At 47.7% G+C, this 18,844-nt stretch overlaps 2 protein-coding genes and 1 long non-coding RNA gene across 4 annotated transcripts; 2 read left to right on the top strand and 1 right to left on the bottom strand.

Annotated features, from left to right (window-relative positions):
- The first annotated feature begins 926 nt into the window (after positions 1-926).
- On the top strand, positions 927-1,638 carry LOC120644586. The gene is made up of 3 exons (XR_005663831.1): positions 927-1,059; positions 1,182-1,226; positions 1,334-1,638. It is a non-coding gene; the product is annotated as an uncharacterized LOC120644586 (long non-coding RNA).
- A 3,693-nt stretch (positions 1,639-5,331) lies between these two features.
- Positions 5,332-8,236, bottom strand: LOC120644584 (disease resistance protein PIK6-NP-like). The gene has a single exon (XM_039921232.1). The coding sequence runs from the start codon at positions 8,044-8,046 to the stop codon at positions 5,554-5,556; it is 2,493 nt and encodes an 830-aa protein (XP_039777166.1). The 5' UTR covers positions 8,047-8,236; the 3' UTR covers positions 5,332-5,553.
- A 5,490-nt stretch (positions 8,237-13,726) lies between these two features.
- On the top strand, positions 13,727-18,628 carry LOC120644585 (glutamyl-tRNA(Gln) amidotransferase subunit A-like). Of its 2 annotated transcripts, XM_039921233.1 has the most exons (13): positions 13,765-14,205; positions 15,146-15,238; positions 15,337-15,453; positions 15,544-15,768; positions 15,851-15,933; positions 16,037-16,137; positions 16,534-16,657; positions 16,752-16,906; positions 16,993-17,129; positions 17,214-17,384; positions 17,484-17,708; positions 17,812-18,045; positions 18,168-18,628. In XM_039921233.1, the coding sequence occupies exons 1-13, from the start codon at positions 13,969-13,971 to the stop codon at positions 18,264-18,266; spliced, it is 2,001 nt and encodes a 666-aa protein (XP_039777167.1). In that variant the 5' UTR covers positions 13,765-13,968; the 3' UTR covers positions 18,267-18,628. The 2 variants fall into 2 exon arrangements, with proteins under 2 accessions (XP_039777169.1, XP_039777167.1); XM_039921235.1 differs by lacking the exon at positions 15,146-15,238 and having other exon boundaries at positions 13,727-14,205.
- Positions 18,629-18,844: the final 216 nt, after the last annotated feature.

The raw sequence follows: 18,844 nt of genomic DNA, 5'->3' as shown, positions 1-18,844 counted from the left end.
CAGGGAGAGAGGAACATAGAGGCGGCGGCCTGGGAGTATAGACAATTCACGGACGCAATTACAAAAGCCGCACTTGACCTAACACAAGTGAAGGGGTATTTATACCAGCGTGACCGGTCAGACCGGTACGCTGGACCGGTCTGACCGGTTGGTTAGACCAGTCAGACCGGTGCTAGGGACCGGTCAGACCGGTTGGCCTGCAGCACCCCCTGTACACGATCTCATCCGACAGCCGAGGTTCTTTCTTCGGAACGAAGTCTTCTCCACGATGCCGCCGTCTTGATGAAGATCCAGTCCGCGGTTTTGGAGGGTCCGCGAAATCCGGGTAGGTGGCCGGTTTTGAGAAAACCGCCAAAACCTCACGCAAACTAGACGCCGTTCCCGCCTCGGCCTTCTGACGGCCCTAGACGCCGCCCGACGCCCGTCACCTCCTCGCCCGCAGCGAGGCCCTAAACGCCGTCGACGCCCATCGCCTCCGTCAGTCCCGAGACCGACGCCCGTGCCTCCACGACTTGGCGTCTTCAACCGCCGTCCGCCTCCTTGGTTTTGTGGCGCAAACCAAGAAATCCGCCTTCCGTCGCCGCTTGCGCCCTCGATCCAGGAGTGGACGCCACAGCTGCCGCCCGGTACGAGCTCCGGTCCCGGCTGCCCTTCACCGCCGCCCACCGCACGGTCCATCGATCACAGCACCTCCACGGCAGCTCCCCGTCGACACTCGACGCCCGTGTACCTGCAATCCAAAGACCAAGCGCACGATCACACCGCACGGTTGACAATTCACTTATCACAAACAGAATAGAGTACTCTCGTTCCTCAGGATTAGCTCGGAACTGGGGGTGTGCCTCACCGCTGGTTGGGCGGCACGGCGGCCGCACCAGACAGCCTGACGCTCCCGTCCTCTTCTTCTTGTGTGGTGAGTCCGGTCTCTCCTCCATTGCAGTTTCTCTGCACAAGAGCTACTTTTCCTCCCTCTGATTATGCCTCTTTCGTTTCGTGGTGTTGTACCGATCATCTGTGGTGGTCACTCGCGGTCCGTGCCGGTGCTTTTTCGTCGTTCCGGTAAGTTCCGCACCTCGGTTCGTGTACATTATCAGTGTGCTGTGTTTGGATCGATGCCTGATGTTTGTGTCCATCTCCTATGCATCTCATCGTGTGCATCCGTCCGTTGCTCCTCTGTTTAGGCTGCGAACTACTGCTCGCTGTTGGTCGCCACATTGCTTCATAAAGTTCAGTACTTTCCTCCTTAATCTTTGATTTGTTGGTGTGGGTGCTTCGATGTATGCTTGACTTTTCCCTCCTCTGCATGTCCGCCGGTGCCCGTCGGTCCTTACAGTGCCTATGCTCCACCTCCCTCTCAAGCGTGCTTACAGGTTTGTGGTTGCCCTCCTGTATCCTCTCTGTCTGTCTTTCGTCCTACCTACACCTGTGTGTACGCTTAAAATGAAATGCGGGTTCAGTCTGATAGGATGGGGATGGCCAGATGCTTGCAAGTTCAACTGTAGTGCTGGGTTTTGTGTACCCTATTTCCTCGCAGCCCTATTTGGGTTCGTTCATACAGAGATGTGTACTCTGGCTAATAATTTTTGTATGATGACTCTATTAGTTCCTCTATAGTATGTTAGGCTGATATGTTGCCCATATCTGACTTCCTGCTTGGCCTGAGATTCTCGAAATCGTTCCCTTTATGAATTCTACGACTACAATGCTGAATGCCTGATTAGGCTGCATCCTATTTCCTGCCAGCCCTGTTTGGGTTAGTTCCTACAGATACAGAATATTCCTAATTGGTTTTTTACATGGCCTATTAGTTCCGGTGTGCTATGTTTTTTTACATGGCCTATTAGTTCCTGATTGCCTTGTTTGTTCTTCATGACTCTGAAATTCCTTCCCTTTATGAAATCTGCACTGCTTCCTGTGTCCACAACTGTGACTGCCCTGCTGTCAGGTGCTCTGGTTTAAGAGACGTGCTCCGCGCATTTTTCCAGAGCCTCGGTACGGAACGGCTACGAAAACGCACCAAATCGACACAAACTAACTGACATTTCCCAACCGATGGACACTGATCCCGCCAACCTGACGGGCGCGGCGAGACGCGCTGTCTACCTAGTATTCTTTCAAAGCATGTAGGATCAGGCTCACCTCACCACGATTTCCCATTATGGATTGAATGAGGGATAGAGTGTAGAACAAGGAGGCAGGCAGCTGCAACAACAGTGAAATTTCGTCGAGCACCTTATGTGCGGCTCTTGAACGTCGTCTTGCAGCTACTCCTCCTGGTGCTGCAGCGTATCGTGCATGCTTGACTCAGGCAGCAGCCAGGCACCATGCCATCGTGCTGTTCAGGTAACTGCTGCAGCCTGCAAGGGAGGAGCCCGGCGCGGACTAGGCTGTCGCCGCACTTCCTAGCCGCGGCATCTCTGACCTCCATGGCGTGCCCTGGGCATCAACTTATGGGGGCGCCGCCCAGGGGAGGTGGGAGCCGTCGGCGTGGCACGCGGCGGGGCGCTCTCCTCGGCCAGAACCGTCCCGACCGTGGCCGGAGGTGGCGGGCCAGGTCGGGGACCGGGTCAGCGGCCACGATGCAGGGCACTGAAGAGGGCAGCAAGGCACGGGCCGGGCGCGGGCCTGCGGTGAGGGCGCCGGGGACGGCGGCGCGAGCCGGCCAGTTCTCGGGCGGAGGCGGCGAGGCACGGATGGAGGCGGCGAGGCAGAGGACCGGGGGCGGGGACCGGGTCAGCGGCCACGATACAGGGCAAAGAGGGCAGCAAGGCACGGGCCGGGCGCGGGCCTACGGTGAGGGCGCCGGGGACGGCGGCGCGAGCCGGCCAGTTCGCGGGCGGAGGCGGCGAGGCACGGGTGGAGGCGGCGAGGCAGGACCGGGGACTCGGGGAGGCAACTTCGCTCGAGGTGCTTCTAGAGGATCCGCGGGTCTGGTACCCGACCCAACTCGGATCCGACGGCCAGGACAGAAAGCTTCGTGGATCAGACAGCTAACGGGTTAACGGGCGACGTAGACCCGCTCCCCAGCCTGGGAATTGCAGCAATTTCGTAAGTTAAAGATTCAAACCTACTGTCTGGAGCAACATTGAAAAACTTACCACCTTCCTTTGGATCTAGGTACCAATTCCAAGTTGTTTTCCCCTCTTCCGTTCTTGAATGAGACAGTGCTCCCGATCAAAAGATATGCCCATGGCAGGACGAGCAAGGTTGACGAGGTTGCCAAGAACCATTGATCTCTGCTCTCTTCTCGAGGAACTGTTCTGTTGATTAGGCTGTGTAGTAGCTGATATTAGGGCCTGCTTGGTTGGTTGCCAAATCTTTGGCAGGCCAAAATTTTGGCAAATTTGACCATGTTTGAATTTAGGTAAAAAATTAGTTAAACAATAAAATTTTAATGTTCATGGGTTTTTTAGGCCCTAAATAACTCATCCGAATGAGAAATTTGTTTTTTACATGATTTTTAGTTTAGATTCAAATATGGTCAAATTTGCCAAAATTTTGGCCTACCAAAAGTTTGGCAACCAACCAAGTAGACCCTTAGTTCGGAACATTTTGCCAAAAAAAAAAAAATTGCGCCATCTTCTCAAACTCTTTTGCTGTGAACAATTCTACAAGTCTCGAACACCTGTTCAATTCTTCTGGTCTCGGCCATTGTGCTCCCACCAAATGACTGCTTGTGCTCCCCAACCAGTCACAAAACACCAAGCTCCCTCTCGTTCTGTTTCCTTTCCAAAGAATGTAGAGTACATCACTCTGGATAATGCAACAGATTTCACTTCCCCCTTGATTCCTCTACAGACCCTGTTAGGCAGCAGAAAAACCAATTTCTCCCCACAGGTCACAAGGTTTCCTCTCTAAACAACAACCAGCAACATACGAGCTGCCTTCTTCTCTCCAAATGGCTCACCAGGTAGCAAAATGCACAAAGGAACTCCCCTTGTTTCCCTTCTGCAGCTCACACACGAGCACACGGTTGTGCTCTTCACCACTCTCCCCGTAAAGCAAATCAGCAGCAGAATAGCACCCGTACCTTCAATTTTCAGATCTGCCGTGCCGCTGGCTCAATCACAGGCTCACAGCCGACCCAACACAAGCACACCTCCGTGAACTCGCCTCCTCTGTTTCTACCACTGCAGCTCCTTCCACCTACAGCAAGGAAGCACCTTTAGCTCTCGTGCTCACCCTTTCACCTTCTCCCACCAGGCAGCTAGCTCCTCTGCTCCTGTCCTCCACCGTCGTCACCAAGGTCGCCGGCTCGCCGCCCAACCTGGGCTCTGTTACCATGTTGTTTAGAAAAGGATATTCTAGCATCTTCCATAGTATCTCTTTGCTGTATATGTACACACTGATATGGGCTGGGCTAAAACAACTCAACAAGAACATCTCTAAGAGACCTCCTATTCTCATATTTAGAATTTTTTTTCAGAAAAACACTCCTCGAACAACTCTATGAACAGCATCCTACTTGCAAGGATATCCAAAATAACTACTTAGACCGTCTCAAATGTAGGAACGAAAGGCAACAACCTATATTATGTACTCGCAATGCGTGTTTTCTCAGCTCGAAGGTTAGCTTGGCCCGTTTGAGCCCAGCGCCGGATCTTGTGAGACTCACGCCCATCCTATCCCCACCACCGTCTTCACTCGCATGCGTGCACGCGCCGCCCAACGTTGGCAATGGTCAACCAGGGCCAGCGTCGCTGCAGGAACACAAGCCGCCTCACCTCACTATCTCAGTGGCAGCCCTATGGGCTGCGTATGTGCCACACCTCCATTCCGCGATGCAGCACGCACTCAGCAGGACACGGGCGTTTCCTTGATGTTGTGTCCCTGCCTGTGGGCTGTGGCATCGAGGTGGAGAAGAAGCTGAGCAGCAATCATATGTAGTCCGATGGAGGAGGACAGCTTCGCACCGGGGCGGTCCTGCTTCCACGCTGACATCAACAAACTCCGTCCAGGCCTCCGGGAGGCTATATGCATTACAAATAAAGTGAACACACTCATGCACCAACCGAACCACCGAAATGCGCAAGTGTTGATCGATCACTCATCATAAAACTGACTATAGGTCTGCACGGAAGAAATGGTTTCTCCACGAAGATATTATTTCTTTCTCTCTCCACATTAACTCTCTTGCCAACCCAGCTTTTCGCTGATGTGTCACTCTATTTAAAACTATGGAAACCATCTCAAATTCACCATTCGGGCTGCCCTTACTCAATCATCACACCACATATATACATATTACACAGTCACACACACACTGTGTACAGTACAGTACATGATTCACACCTGGCACAATATACACAGAGAGACACACACACACACCGCAAACCACGACACAACAACTCACGAGGACGCAGCTTGCTAGGAACACACGTTAGCTAGCCAGCCGCCGAGCATCGCATGCACCTCTGCGCAGGTCATGCAGATTTTATTACAAGCATGTACATGCTGTCCATGTACTCACACACAAGCGCGCGCACACACAAACCACAAGGGCGTTTTTTAAATTGACCACTCTCCTGTAATAGCAATCGATCAAGCTGGTACCTAAACGACGAGGCTGGGACGGTTCTTATGTTTCTTTAGATCTTTCTGCCACGTGTCGAGCTTCTTCTGGTTGAAGTCGTTGCCTTTGAGCTCAATCGCTTTGAGACCTGGAAGCTGGCTGCTGATGACCCCAGCGATGAGGTCGTCGTAGTTGAAGCTGCCCGACGCCCAGACAGTGATCCTCTCGAGGACAGGAGCTGCGCCGTCAACGAAGGCGACGCTAGTGATGGCCTCGCCCTCGAGCACCAGGAACCTGAGAGCCCTGAACTGGCCGCTCCTGAAGCGGAGCACGCGCGAGCCGAACGAGCTGCGGCGGAGCCTGAGGCAGCGCAGGCCCGGGGCGTTGCCGAGCCTCCTCAGATCTTCCTCAGTCATTTCAGTGGCCTCGTGTAGGGTGATATTGGCGAGCAGGCTGGCCTCCTGGATCCATGACGGGACACTGATCTTTGTCCCCTTGATATCCAGGTTCTCGAGGGCCAAACGGGAAGCCTGGAAGGAGGTGGCCTGAACCTGTACGGAGATGTCAAGAGCCCGGCCGCTGCCGTCGTCTTCCACCCAGATTGACAGGGAGCGCAGGTGCTCGCCCAACCTGCTCATTACATGGCACAGATGCTTCGCAGTGGTGCTGTTGCCACGGACGACCACGACGCCAAGCTTCCTCAGACGCAGCAGTTTGACAACCTCTTCCAGCTCCGCGCCGTCGCCGGAGACCTGGAATCGGGACAGTGTCTCCACGTCCGCCATGGCCCCGACTGCGCGAGGCATCTGCACGGTGGAGATGGACACCTCGGCCAACGTCCTGGACGTGCCGGCGTCAGCGCCGCCGGCCGTGAAGGAGTAACGGCCGGCGAGCAGATGCTTCAGCTTGGGCAGGATGAGGTCCTTCAAGTCGCCGGCTGGGACATCTGTTCCCCGGATGTCCAGTGTCTCCAAGTGCTCGAGCTTCTTCATGTGACGCGCCTCCGGAAGCTGCGAGACATCTGTGTTCCGGAGGCTCAGATACTTGAGCAAACCCACGGTGCGACTGCGACAGATGCTCTCCAGGTGGCGCTTCTTGAGGCCTTTGCAGCCTCCTAGGTCCAGCACGTTCAGCCGGTACATTTCAGGGAGTTTTGTTTTGAGGAAAAGCACCAGCTCATCCATGGGATCCTTCAACAATTCTGATGTTGCTGTGTCCCCGCCGCTGGTGCCACAGCAGCAGGAGAGTAATCCTGCAGCAGCGGCACGCCGCCGGCCGACGATGTTGTTACACCAACCATCGGCTTGGATCTGCTCCGGCGGCGGCCGTGGCTGCAGAACTATTTCTCTGATCTGAAGCTGGCGCTGGAGGTGAGACGGCAGCTCAGCCAGGAAGTTCTCGCTCTGGGTCATGCCGAGGATGAAGTCTCTGATGGAGCCGTCCAGCTGGCAGCTCCTGACGGTGGTCGCGTCATCGCCCCGGCGGACAGGGAGGACGAAACCTCGGAACACGAGCTCGTTGAAGCACCGCTCGCCGACTTCTTCCGGGGTCTTGTCATGGTCCTTGGCCACGAGGCCCTCCGCGGCCCACCGCCGGACCAGGCTCGTCCTGCTGATTTCTTTCTCCTTGGTGAATGCAGTGAGATACTGCAGGCAGCTCTTCTGCTGCGAGGACAGCATGCTGTAGCAGAAGATCCTCATCTCCTCCCTGGGCTCCCGTCCCCCTCCATCCAATTTGTTCTTGAGATTGCCCAGCTCCTTACTGGTCGGGTAAGGGTAGGCCCATAGAGCGCAGAGGAACATCTTGAGTAACTCGACGTCATCCGGGGCCGCGCAGCATTTCTTCAGAATAGCACGGATCATGCCACCTTCAGATCTGAGGCAGTCAGCAAGCTTGGGAATCGCATTGCTGACCGCCGGTTCTGACCCGGGTGGCCCTGATCTCCACAACACCAATAATGCTGATGATGCTCGGCGCCCCTTGATGATGTCATCTTCGAGTGCGTCTCGAAATGCCTTCCTGCTTGCCTCTTCCTCCATTTCGCCCTGGCCAGGCGGCTTAACCGCCTGCCTGAGCACAGGCGGCGCGGCGGGGACCTTGACGTCGTAGCGCAGCCGCCTCTCGCCGACTTCCTTCACGCGGACCTTGAGCTCGAGCAACTTTTTGGCGAGGTCGCGTTGCTTGCGGTTGCGGGCCGTCGGGAGGGCGTCGAGATGGTCGCGCAGCCAGGCCCAGCAGCAAGGCCTGTCGCCGTCGTCCTTGGGCGGCGGCGGTACGTCGCGCTTGTAGCGCTCGATATAGTCCCGGGCGATGTGGGCGACCTCGAGCACCTGCTTCATCCAGGCGCGGAGCTGGTCGTCGTGCTCGCCCTCCGTCTTGGTCAGGTGCAGCAGGAACCCGTTCATGCTGTCCATCTCGTCCTTGATGAACTGCACGTCGCCGTGCACGCCGCCTAGAAGCTTCGCCTCGTCAGTGATCGCCGTCTTCAGGAAGCCAAGCAAGTTACTCACGACGCTGAAGGCTGTGTCCGCCATCTCAGACCGATCGATTCTTTTTCTTTCTCTTCTCTTTTTTTTTCCCCCTGGTCAGACGACGCGAAAGATGGGAGTGGACGGAATGGGAGCCCAAAGCCCCAAATGGAAGGATGAGATGATCAAGATCAGTTGATGATATATCATCAGTTGAGGAGCAGTGGAGATGGAGGGAAGGTGCACGCCATGCATGTCTTGGGTAGGGTTATTACACCTCCGACGATTGCCATGGTTATAATGCGTGTGAGAGGTACGGCGCACATCGATCTATTCCTACGCCGCACGCAAAATATAGAGGAAAGGAGAACATATGCATAGCCGGAGGCCAATGCAAACAGTTCGAATATTATTTTTCTTTTCCTATTCTCAAGGAACGTCACGTACAGCGAATTGAACCTTTACTTGTCCCCAGTCCCCATATATAGTGACAACCGGCCACCTTCGAATCGAAATCCATATGTTTGTACAACACTCACGTATTAGGTGCTAACACATAGTGTCATGTATTATCCTACAAAAACTTGAACATGAAATTAAATTAGCACAAAGAGAAACAAAAATAACAAATTGCACTAAGGGGTGAATTAACCAATTTGCATGGTGTAAGAAAGTAAATAGAGCAACATCTTATATTGGGGGCTGGAATAAACAATGTAAATTATTCCGGTAGTAAAATAGAATCAACTGTTGGGGTTTTTTTTTAATCCAACTAGCTTAGTAGTAACTAAATGAATTCCCCGCGCGTTGCGGCTGGATGTTTGGTGTAATTTTTAATTATTATTTTCAGATAAAGTCACGAAAGGGAACATTTTGATAGTTTTATTTTTAACACAAAAGCAAGTATTTGATCAAAAGATACTTGGTCACAATAGAGATGTGGTTATCTATGAAATAAAATTTAGAATTATTGAGAAAATAAAATAGAATTGTAATAGAAGAATTACTTTTTATTTATGTTCCTAGAGTCCTCCTCACTGAAAATAGAATACAAATATAGTTTTCCCTTTCCTATGCATGCAGTGAATAATGGCCGTGTGGTCGTCATTTGGCAGTTGTGTGGTTATGTCCTCAACCAGATATTTACCTGTGATATTTAAATAAACATTTGACCTTCTAGCATCCTTTCGCTCATTAATTGCTCGAATATGTGTACCGTGTACTGAATTAGGAGAACTGATTGGAGAATCAAGAAAATGAGGGTTTTGTTCCATCCTAATAGAAACTAAATTAGTAATATTGCAGTTATTCTGTTACTAAAATAAAGTAATGATGGTATTTACACTATTGTAGTTATTATGTATAAAACTGTTCGTGAGACAATAATGAAATCAAGTAAATGATTAATGATCATTAGTGGGTTGTAGATGATTAGGATTGGAGGTTTGTTTAGATCAGACTGTGTAGATAATTAAGGTGATGTGGCTTCATCATGAAAGAGAGAATTAGGAGTTAATGATCCTTAGTGGGGTGTATCTATATAAGATTTATAGATATAGATTACAACTTCTGGTCTCTCTGTCTCTAGAAACGCACATTGCTGACTTACAAATTTCTAAACAGCTAGACACCAGGATTTATTTTGAACCTTAGTTCGTTGGTTAATTATAAATAATAATGCACCACCAGGATAACATGAATTTTGTTTCACCAACACACGCACTACTGAATGTTGCTTTGCACCAATAACGATGTTGGGACATGGTTTAGAATTTAGGAAGCTCATTAAGAGAGATGGACGGTAGGAATCCATGTTTCAGGTTGTAGAGAAAGTGCCAATTGAGCTAGGTATATATCTGCGCTCGGAATACAATACCGTATGGTCTCTATTGGTACGTACGCGTCGATCACGCATGCATGTGAGCATGTCAGAGCTCGCATCTTGTTCTATGCAAAGCAACACACAACAATAAAGAACATATATAGCAGAGGCGAAAGACTCGAATAGTTTACCTTTTATTTCACACAAGCACAGCGAACGAGTTGGATCTTTCAATCTTTTTAGTTTAGGGCCTGTTTGGAACATAGGAAATGAAAACGCAGGAATAAAGGAAGGCACAGGAACTGTAGATGTAGTTTTGGGGAAAACTCCAGAACATCATGTTCATTGTTTGCTAGATATTCATATATACATACATGGCATATGGGCTCACGGGCCTTCCTACATACACAGTCCAACACTCCCCCTCAAGATGGTTGATAGATATCTATCATTCCCATCTTGTTACAAGCTAGATTACACTGTTTTACTCCTAAGCCTTTAGTTAAACAGTCTGCTACTTGGCAACCTGATTTTACATGACTTAACTCAATTGTTCCATCATCCAATTTTTCCTTAATAAAGAAATGATCTATCTCCATCTATCTCCACATGCTTTGTTCTATCATGCTGAACTGGATTGTTTGCTATGCTGATGACTGAAATATTATCACACATGAGTCTTGAAGAGCCTTTTCTTAGCCCATTCAATTCTGATAGGAGATATCTTACCCGTAGCATTTCGCTAACTACAAGAGACATAGCTCTGTACTCCGCTTCAGCAGTTGAACGAGATACAACTGGCTGCTTCTTGCTCCGCCAAGACACCAAATTTCCACCAACAAAGACACAATAGCCTGATGTGGATCTTCCATCATCAAGACAGCTAGCCCAATCAGCATCGCAGAAACTGTCCACATTTAGGTGACCATGGCTCCTAAACATTAGCCCCTTTCCCGGACTACTCTTTAGATATCTTAGAATTCGTTATACAGCAGCCAAATGCCCACTCCTGGGATGATGCATATACCTGTTAACGACACTTACTGCATAAGAGATATCAAGCCTTGTGTGGCATAAGTAGATAAGCCTCCCAACAAACCTCTGGTAGGTCTCCTTGTTCACCGGATGACCTGATTCAATGCACTACTTGTGGTTTGGATCGATGGGTGTTGATGCAGGCTGACAACCAAGCATGCCAGTCTCACTGCCTATCATCCCAATGCAGCAGGCAATTCCACCAAAAAATAAATGCAGCAGGCAAGGCCGAGCGGGGCAGCAGTTCACGGGCCTGGCCCAGGTGACAGGTACTACGTTTCTTTTTCTGTTTTTCTTCCGGCTGCAAAATTTGTTATTTTATTAAAGATTTTGTGGCATAGTATATCTAAATATTGTTGTGGTATAAAACATTTAAAATACTAGGGTCAATATTTTCTCGAACCAATTCAACATTTCAAGTAAATTAGTTCAACATCTTATGTGGAAATATTGAAATCTTATATTTAAAATGTTGAAATTCGTTTATTTAACATGTTACATTTTAAAAACTGATATAATAAATTTATGTAGGATATTTTTTTGTATTTATTATAAGCAGAATTGTGGTTCAAACGGATTTTAAAATGGACTCTTGACTTGAAAGAAAAATACGTCTGAAGCTTACATGTAAACTGTAATTTGACCCGGCCAACCATTAGGCGGCACCTGGCACCCTAAATGCTTCCCTGGAGCAGCAGCGTCCAAGATTTTGCCATATGATTTTGACAACATGTAAACTGATTACGTTTGCTCTTTCACTCGATCTTTTATGTTGCGTTTGCTTTAGAAATTGGTTGATTTTGTTATCTAGTTCACTCAACTTTTTATCACTAGAAAGCTGATACATGGCGCGCTTTAATAGGTCCCAGAATTGAGTAGGATATAAGTTGAAAATTACTCGAATGTTGTAGTCATTTCGTTTTCTTCCGAAATATGCATAAAATTTCCGTACGGGGATGATCTGGGGCGCCAGGCTTGTACCTGCTCTATGGGCCCTATCACCACTGATGGTCCTTTTCGCCCATGCCGTCGTAGGAGTGGGCCGTCTAGGCCATTTTGATCTAACCGAAAACGGCAAGGAACGCTACCCTTTTTTTCCGCCCCTCTACAACTTTCGGAAAAAAAAAATTTCCCACCTTCTAATATTTAAGATTCGTACATACAAACTCAGCACTTGGATACATCCAAACCCTAGTTTTCTCCCTCTCCTTTCTCTCTCCCCACACCCTACCGCTGCCGCCGGCCACTCACCCCGCCCCCGCCGCTTCGCAGCTTGAGCTCGAGTCGCCCCGCCTGCTCCGCGAGCGAGCCGCCACCTGCTGCTCCGCCGCCGTCGGTTGTGTCCCACGCGCATTGCTACTAGCCACCGGTGCCGAAGAAGATGAGGAAACAATGTTGGTTCAACATTTTTAGAATATTAATTCAACATTTTTGAATTGTTGAATCAAAATTTTTGAAATGTTGGTTCAACATTTTTGAAATATTGTATTTTTGAGTAATTGGGCTTTATAGATAGGGAATATATTATGTGCAAAACAATCTCTCCGTGCAAATTATGCAAACTTTAATCTGGGCCATCAGATCAACATCCAAGGGGCATGTGGTGATTGGATAATTTTACAATTAACCGCCCGCCCTTTGGATTGGGTAATCACACTTTTGCAAATCACCCCTCCTACCCTTGGTGCCCCTCCCCTTGGATGTTGATCCAATGGCCCAGATTGAAGTTTGCATGGTTTGCACGGAAAGGTTAATTTGCACCTGATATGTTCCCAAATAGATAAATTGTTAAACATTTTTTACAAGATGTATAGGAGCTCCACATTTTTTTTGTTCCTCTGAACCCATGGAAGTATGGAACGCAAAGGCGCCACCAAACCAAATGGATATTAAATTACAGACATACCAAAATATAGGGGAGTTTTTAAATTTTAGCACACGTCTGATTGAAAACCAAAATGTAGCACATCAAACTCAACCAAAATGTAGCACATCAAACTAAGTATTATTCTAAAATTATTAAGATTTTAGTAAAAAATTGGTATGCTCACATTTAAGTATACTTATATTTTGATATGCCCACGTTTTGGTATGTTTATATTTTAATAGCCAACCAAGCAGATCTTATTGTTCATATGAGTTCAGCTGTAACCAAACACCACGCGCTAGGGTGTAAATGATCGGATAATATTTGTTCAGATTGGTTTCGAGTGGTTAATATCCATCCGTATCCGAGTCCGAGTATGCACTATCCAACGCCCTATTTGAATTCTAATACTGAAACTTAGATTTTTATGATGTAGATATCTATTTATATCTTATTCAATACATTTGACACTACCCTACTCGATCGAAATTGAACAAGAAAAAATAACTATTAGTATTTGTATCCGATACGTTTATATCATCACCAAACACGGTGTGTCAACGTCAGCCTACCGGCTAGTGACAGTGGTAAAATACCAGTAGTGCTAGCTGCAGGAAATTGCAGCTCGAATAAAGCAGAAGGGCAGTCTCAATGTATTTTTTAGATTAAAGTTAAAATCGGCCTTTTATAACCACATGGTGGTTATATAGAGCCAAAGATGTTTGAAACTTGATGTTTGAAATGTCCGTTGCTTGTCAAATTCTTCCACATATAAACCACATAAATAAATCCACTCAATAATGAATTTAGGTGCACTGTACCTTTCAGTCAATGCCTCCGGTCTCAGTGCATAATTTAATGGCACAATTATCATTTATTAAGACTGAAAACTAGATAAATATACCGAAGTTTATGATGATGAAATTGAAACTCTCAACTTCTCTTTTTTTTCTTTGTGTCAGCAAAAATAATAATATGGTATAAAATTTAATATACGACTCTATCCAACTGCCATTGAGACTGGCCTTGGTGAGACTTCACTCGCCGTATGTCGTCCTCTGCTTCCTCTGTGCATTCCGCAGTCAGCAGACGGGCCAGCTAGCCAAAAATTCCTCCTCCCCACGGCCAAGAGGCAGCAGGGCAGCAAGCTGCAGCTGCGCGCCCCATCCCCGACCGGCCACCGCCTGTCCGCCGCCCCGTCCCTTCTCTCTCCTCGGCTCCACCTCCACCCCGCGCGCGCGCGTGCGAGCGACAGGTGCCAGGCATGCGGCTGCCACGTCCTCCACGGCCGCCGCCACGTCTCCCCTCCCACCACCACCGCCGCCAGCGCCTCCTACATCTCCTCGCCGCCCCAATCCTCTGCTTCGCCTTCCTGACGCCAGCCCTCGCCGCCGCCGGGGCGCCTCCAGCAGCAAGATCAGCAGCGGCGGCAGCAGCAACAGCGGATACGGGCGAAGGCGGGATCATCAGGACCAGGGCCGCCGTCGCCTGGCCCGCCATGGTACGCCATCAGTCCTCGACCTCAGGCTCTGCTTCAATGTGGTATCTTTTTCTGGTTGTCCTCAAAAAAAAAAACTTTTTTTTTCTAGCGTTCAACGGTGTTGGCTGAGGCTGATGGTTGAGATGGACCGAAACCATGCCTGCTGAATCAACAACGATAGCTAAGCGTTCATCCAAGACCTTTGCTCCTGCAGCAACTTTGGCACCAATGTCCAATGATTTGCTTTCAATCAGTTAGGATATGTTGCTATTGCGCCGCGCCGTTCACGGCAGCTTGCTCGGCGGAGGCGGCAGGTGACATGGTTGAAATTGCCATGGAGGTGCGCCAGCTATAAGCATTTTGTCGCCTCGTGTCTGTGTAGCGTTGTAGGATGTGGAGAAACTGACAAACTCGGCAGTCAAAGTTAGCGGGGCCATGGACAACGACAATGCCTACTACAAACATACTTGGACCTGGTAGGCATCGAAAAATGTTGGACCTGGTAGCTTAGTTTAATTGGTGTGCTAAATGTTCTTATCTGCGGGGCCTCTCTTTCCTTCGCCCCCCCCCCCCCCCCCCCCCTTTCATTAGCAGTAGGTGACTGCAGGTGTGACAATGGTACAAATTGGAACGGAATGTGTCGAATACCCATTTCCTGTCAATTATGTTGATTAAGTTTTTTCAGCGAATTGGGCTGTATCCACTGGTAGAGAACAATCATGCTATGCATTTTATAGTCTTATGCAAGTGATTACACGTTTGGTACCACTTTAGTCAGAGGTAACCGCATTTTTAATAATCAGTTTTCAGAAAGTCATTCGCCAAATCTAATGACGACAAGTGCCCCTCTGCAGTTTCTAAATCTAGCTGTAGGGTTCAAGGGGCACATAGCTAGAACTTGTATGTTCATATTCGAAAGGCCATAACTAAGAGTTTATTGTTCATTCATTGTGGAACACAGGTGTGTCCATCAAAATGTACATGGTTGCCCCTGCCAAACAGTGGGAGGTGTCATTCATATACTCTTGTTTCCAAATACCACAAGATTTGGAAGGCATGGCCTTTTCTACTGTTAAAAACTTTAATCTACTACTATTAATGTATTCTGTTCTTGACTGTTGGACCATCTTGTTCTTATCTGTTCATCTTCAGGACACAAAGGGAGTTATTTCTGCAACAGAAGTTTTGAAGAAAGAACCAGTTAGCGATGCGATTGCTTTAAAGGATTCCATGAAGTATTTCGATGCAGATTTCTTCAATGATTCAAAAGTAAATTTGAACCGATGATCTCTTTATAGCCTTTACACAAAGTTGATGTATTGGCATTGTCAATTAACATACGCTGCTCTGCTTCTTCAGCTGCGTGAGATGGAAGATGGTGCAAAAGAATTTAATATACCTGCATTCAGAGAAAACCGGAAATTGGTCACCTCGGAGAATGGTGGATTGCATAACCCTTCTGTTCTACTTTTCAAATCATCATGGAGTGGTGACAGCATGAAAAGTGAGGCCAAAACTTTCGACTACCCTCGTGCATCTGCGGTACATCGTCCAAGTAATGATGAAGATATTGCTTTTATGTCGGTGAGTTTTCTGAACCATCTTGTCACACATCGGTTATACAAATTTATTTATTCTTGAATAAGATAAGTAATGCTAACATCAGGTAATCGAGCTGGGAGAGCTTATTAGGACAAAACAAATAACATCGCGTGAACTTACAGATGTATTTCTGAGGAGATTAAAGAGGTCAATCCGCGTTCCTGTTTTCCATGCATTATTCATAGGACTTGCGTGAACACAACATATGGCTCATGATTATATCATCTCAAAAGTTTTATATGTTTATTAGGTACAATCCTGTTCTTGAAGCTGTTGTTACTTGTACTGAAGATTTAGCATACAAACAAGCAAAAGAGGCAGATGACTTGTTGGCACAAGGAAACTATCTAGGTATATAATTAATCTGCCTGCAGTTTTTAAAATGTTATCTCCACTATTGGCTATATCTTTGGTCTACCTTTTCCCTGTGCTTCATCAGGAATATTATCTGGTATATTTAGCTTCTTATTACAAGTAACATCACTTGGATATCATCTCAGTACATCTTATCGCAGAGTTCGTAGTTTCAAGTTTTTGCTCATGTAATGTGACTATTAGTTCTGAATGCATAACAGTCTGTGGAGTAAACTGCGAACAAGTGCCTTTTTTCATCAATGGGCTAGTTATGCCCTTTTTTCTTTCCATAGGTCTAGTTATGCCCTTTTTTACGAATATTGTGATATTCAAACTGAAGTTTTTACTGCCTATTCAATGTTATGCTAAAAAGTCAAAACTGATTGATACCAGGTCCTTTGCATGGTATTCCATATGGCCTGAAAGATATAATTGCAGTACCACGCTACAAGACCACTTGGGGCTCATGGACCTTTAAGAATCAAGTCCTTGATACTGAAGCATTCGTGTACAAAAGGTTTGTTCATTTCCCAGGTTATGCATCATTCTTTAAGCTATCATGTGAGATCAGTGCTGATTGCCTACCTTTCATCTGTGCCATTGTCCATCAGATTGAAGTCAGCTGGAGCAGTCCTTGTAGCTAAGCTTGTTACAGGTTCACTTGCCTATGATGATATATGGTTTGGTGGAAGGACACGAAACCCCTGGAACATTGAGGAATTTTCTACTGGTTCATCAGCAGGTCCTGCGGCTAGCACCTCTGCAGGTTAGTCTATATAATCTGTATATGTGAACTAGGAATTTATAAATATATGCTGCTATATGACTATGTATATTTTTTCCCTGCGCAAGGAATGGTTCCATTTGCAATTGGTTCAGAAACCGCAGGATCCATAACATACCCTGCTGCTAGATGTGGAGTAACTGCATTGCGCCCAACATTTGGAACAGTTGCACGGACCGGCGTCATGAGCATCTCTGAGAGTTTGGTATTTACATGCAACACTCATTGTTAACTTATCAAGTTTTGTGCCAATCTTTGTAGTAATGAGGATCTGAGTGTATAATTCCAGGATAAGCTTGGTCCATTCTGCAGAAGTGCAGTAGATTGTGCTATTGTACTAGACGCAATTCGCGGAAAGGATGCCAGTGATCCGTCATCTCGTGAGGTTGCTTTGGGCGATCCATTTCATGTCGACATCACAAAACTCACCGTTGGCTATCTTGATGATGCTGAAATGGAGGTACTACAGAGTTTTTGTCTGTTCATGGATATGCGGTTTATGCGTTTGTCATTCCTGATTCACTCCTCAAACACGGCTCTGTTGTTGTGAGCATACCAGGTTGTTGATGTTCTTTCCTCTAAAGGTGTCAAAATGGCCCCCTTCAAGTTGAACTACACTGTGGAATCAGTTCAGTCCATCCTGAACATAACAATGGACGTTGATATGCTTGCGCATTTCGACAACTGGCAGCGGGAAGGACATGATGATGACTACGAGGCACAAGACCAATGGCCCGTGGAGCTTCGCCGTGCACGGTTGGTCCCAGCAGTTGATTATATACAGGTGCTATAGAAATAAAATTTAACTGCACATTTGTCGGTGCTTGCTTATTCATGGCCATGGGATCTGAGATTTATTGTTTCAATCCTGGACATCCTACAAACAGGCACAGAGAGCACGGGGCAAGCTGATCAAGGAAGTCAGAGATAGCTTCACCGTTGATGCCTTCATCGGCAACGTGACTGACTGGGAGCGCGTCTGTCTCGGAAACCTTGTTGGTATGCCGGTAGTCGTGGTGCCTACGGGCTTGAAGAGCATAGCGGACCCACCGAAAGGTGGCACAAAGAGAAGAACCACTGTGACAACGGGCATATATGCTCCCCCTGACCATGACCACATTGTAAGTTTCTTCCTCCCATAACATACCAGATGTCTTAGCAGTAAACAGGCATTAATACCTAAAGATCAAGAAACTTGTCTCTGCGGTTTGCAATCGGTTCAGAAACTCCCATTTCCTCGCAGGCTTTGGCGCTGGCAATGGCTTACCAGTCTGTCACTGATCACAACAAACAGCGGCCGCCTATCGACGATCTGGGGCCGAATGACAGGATACACAGGTAGGGCAACCTGCTCATGAGGTGAGATGATGCTGGCAAAAAGGGGGTCTCCACGGAAGGAAGCTAAAAACGGTAGGTCCATAGAAAGATCCAGATGGTTAAAGGCCAGAAATGTGTGTTGTCATCTCGCGTTTCAGTGGACCTGACTTTGCCTGATATTGGGCCAGCCAGAATCGTAACGGGCTAATGGCTGGGCAGCCATATTGGGCCGGTGCCTGCGGTCATTCTACGCGTAGGCTCTTCTTTTTATTTTTCTTATTTTGCACTTCTTTTAGAATCTTGCCTTTTACAGTTTTACCAAAGGAACAGAAAACATTGACTCTGAATATCGTTGGTCCACCATATAGCGTAGATTTCTTTATTTTTGAGTGGTTTGCTGTGTATAAGTAGTTTGAGCATTTTCTGGATTAGGGCTGGGCCTGTGAGTTAGCAAAGTTGGGTGGAAACCAGACCATCCTGCAGCCCAGTAACGGAAACAAATTGGCGCAGCCCTGAACCAAAATTCAGTGAGAGATCGCAAATTCATAAAATAAAATAAAAAAGAGGACAGGATATTTGACCGAGATCGCAATTCGCTAATTC

This window comes from Panicum virgatum, chromosome 8K (genome assembly GCF_016808335.1).
Source record: "Panicum virgatum strain AP13 chromosome 8K, P.virgatum_v5, whole genome shotgun sequence".
NCBI classification, from domain to species: Eukaryota; Viridiplantae; Streptophyta; class Magnoliopsida; order Poales; family Poaceae; genus Panicum; species Panicum virgatum.
The sequence above is the reverse complement of the archived record's forward strand: the minus strand, read 5'-3'. Positions and strand labels throughout refer to the sequence as shown.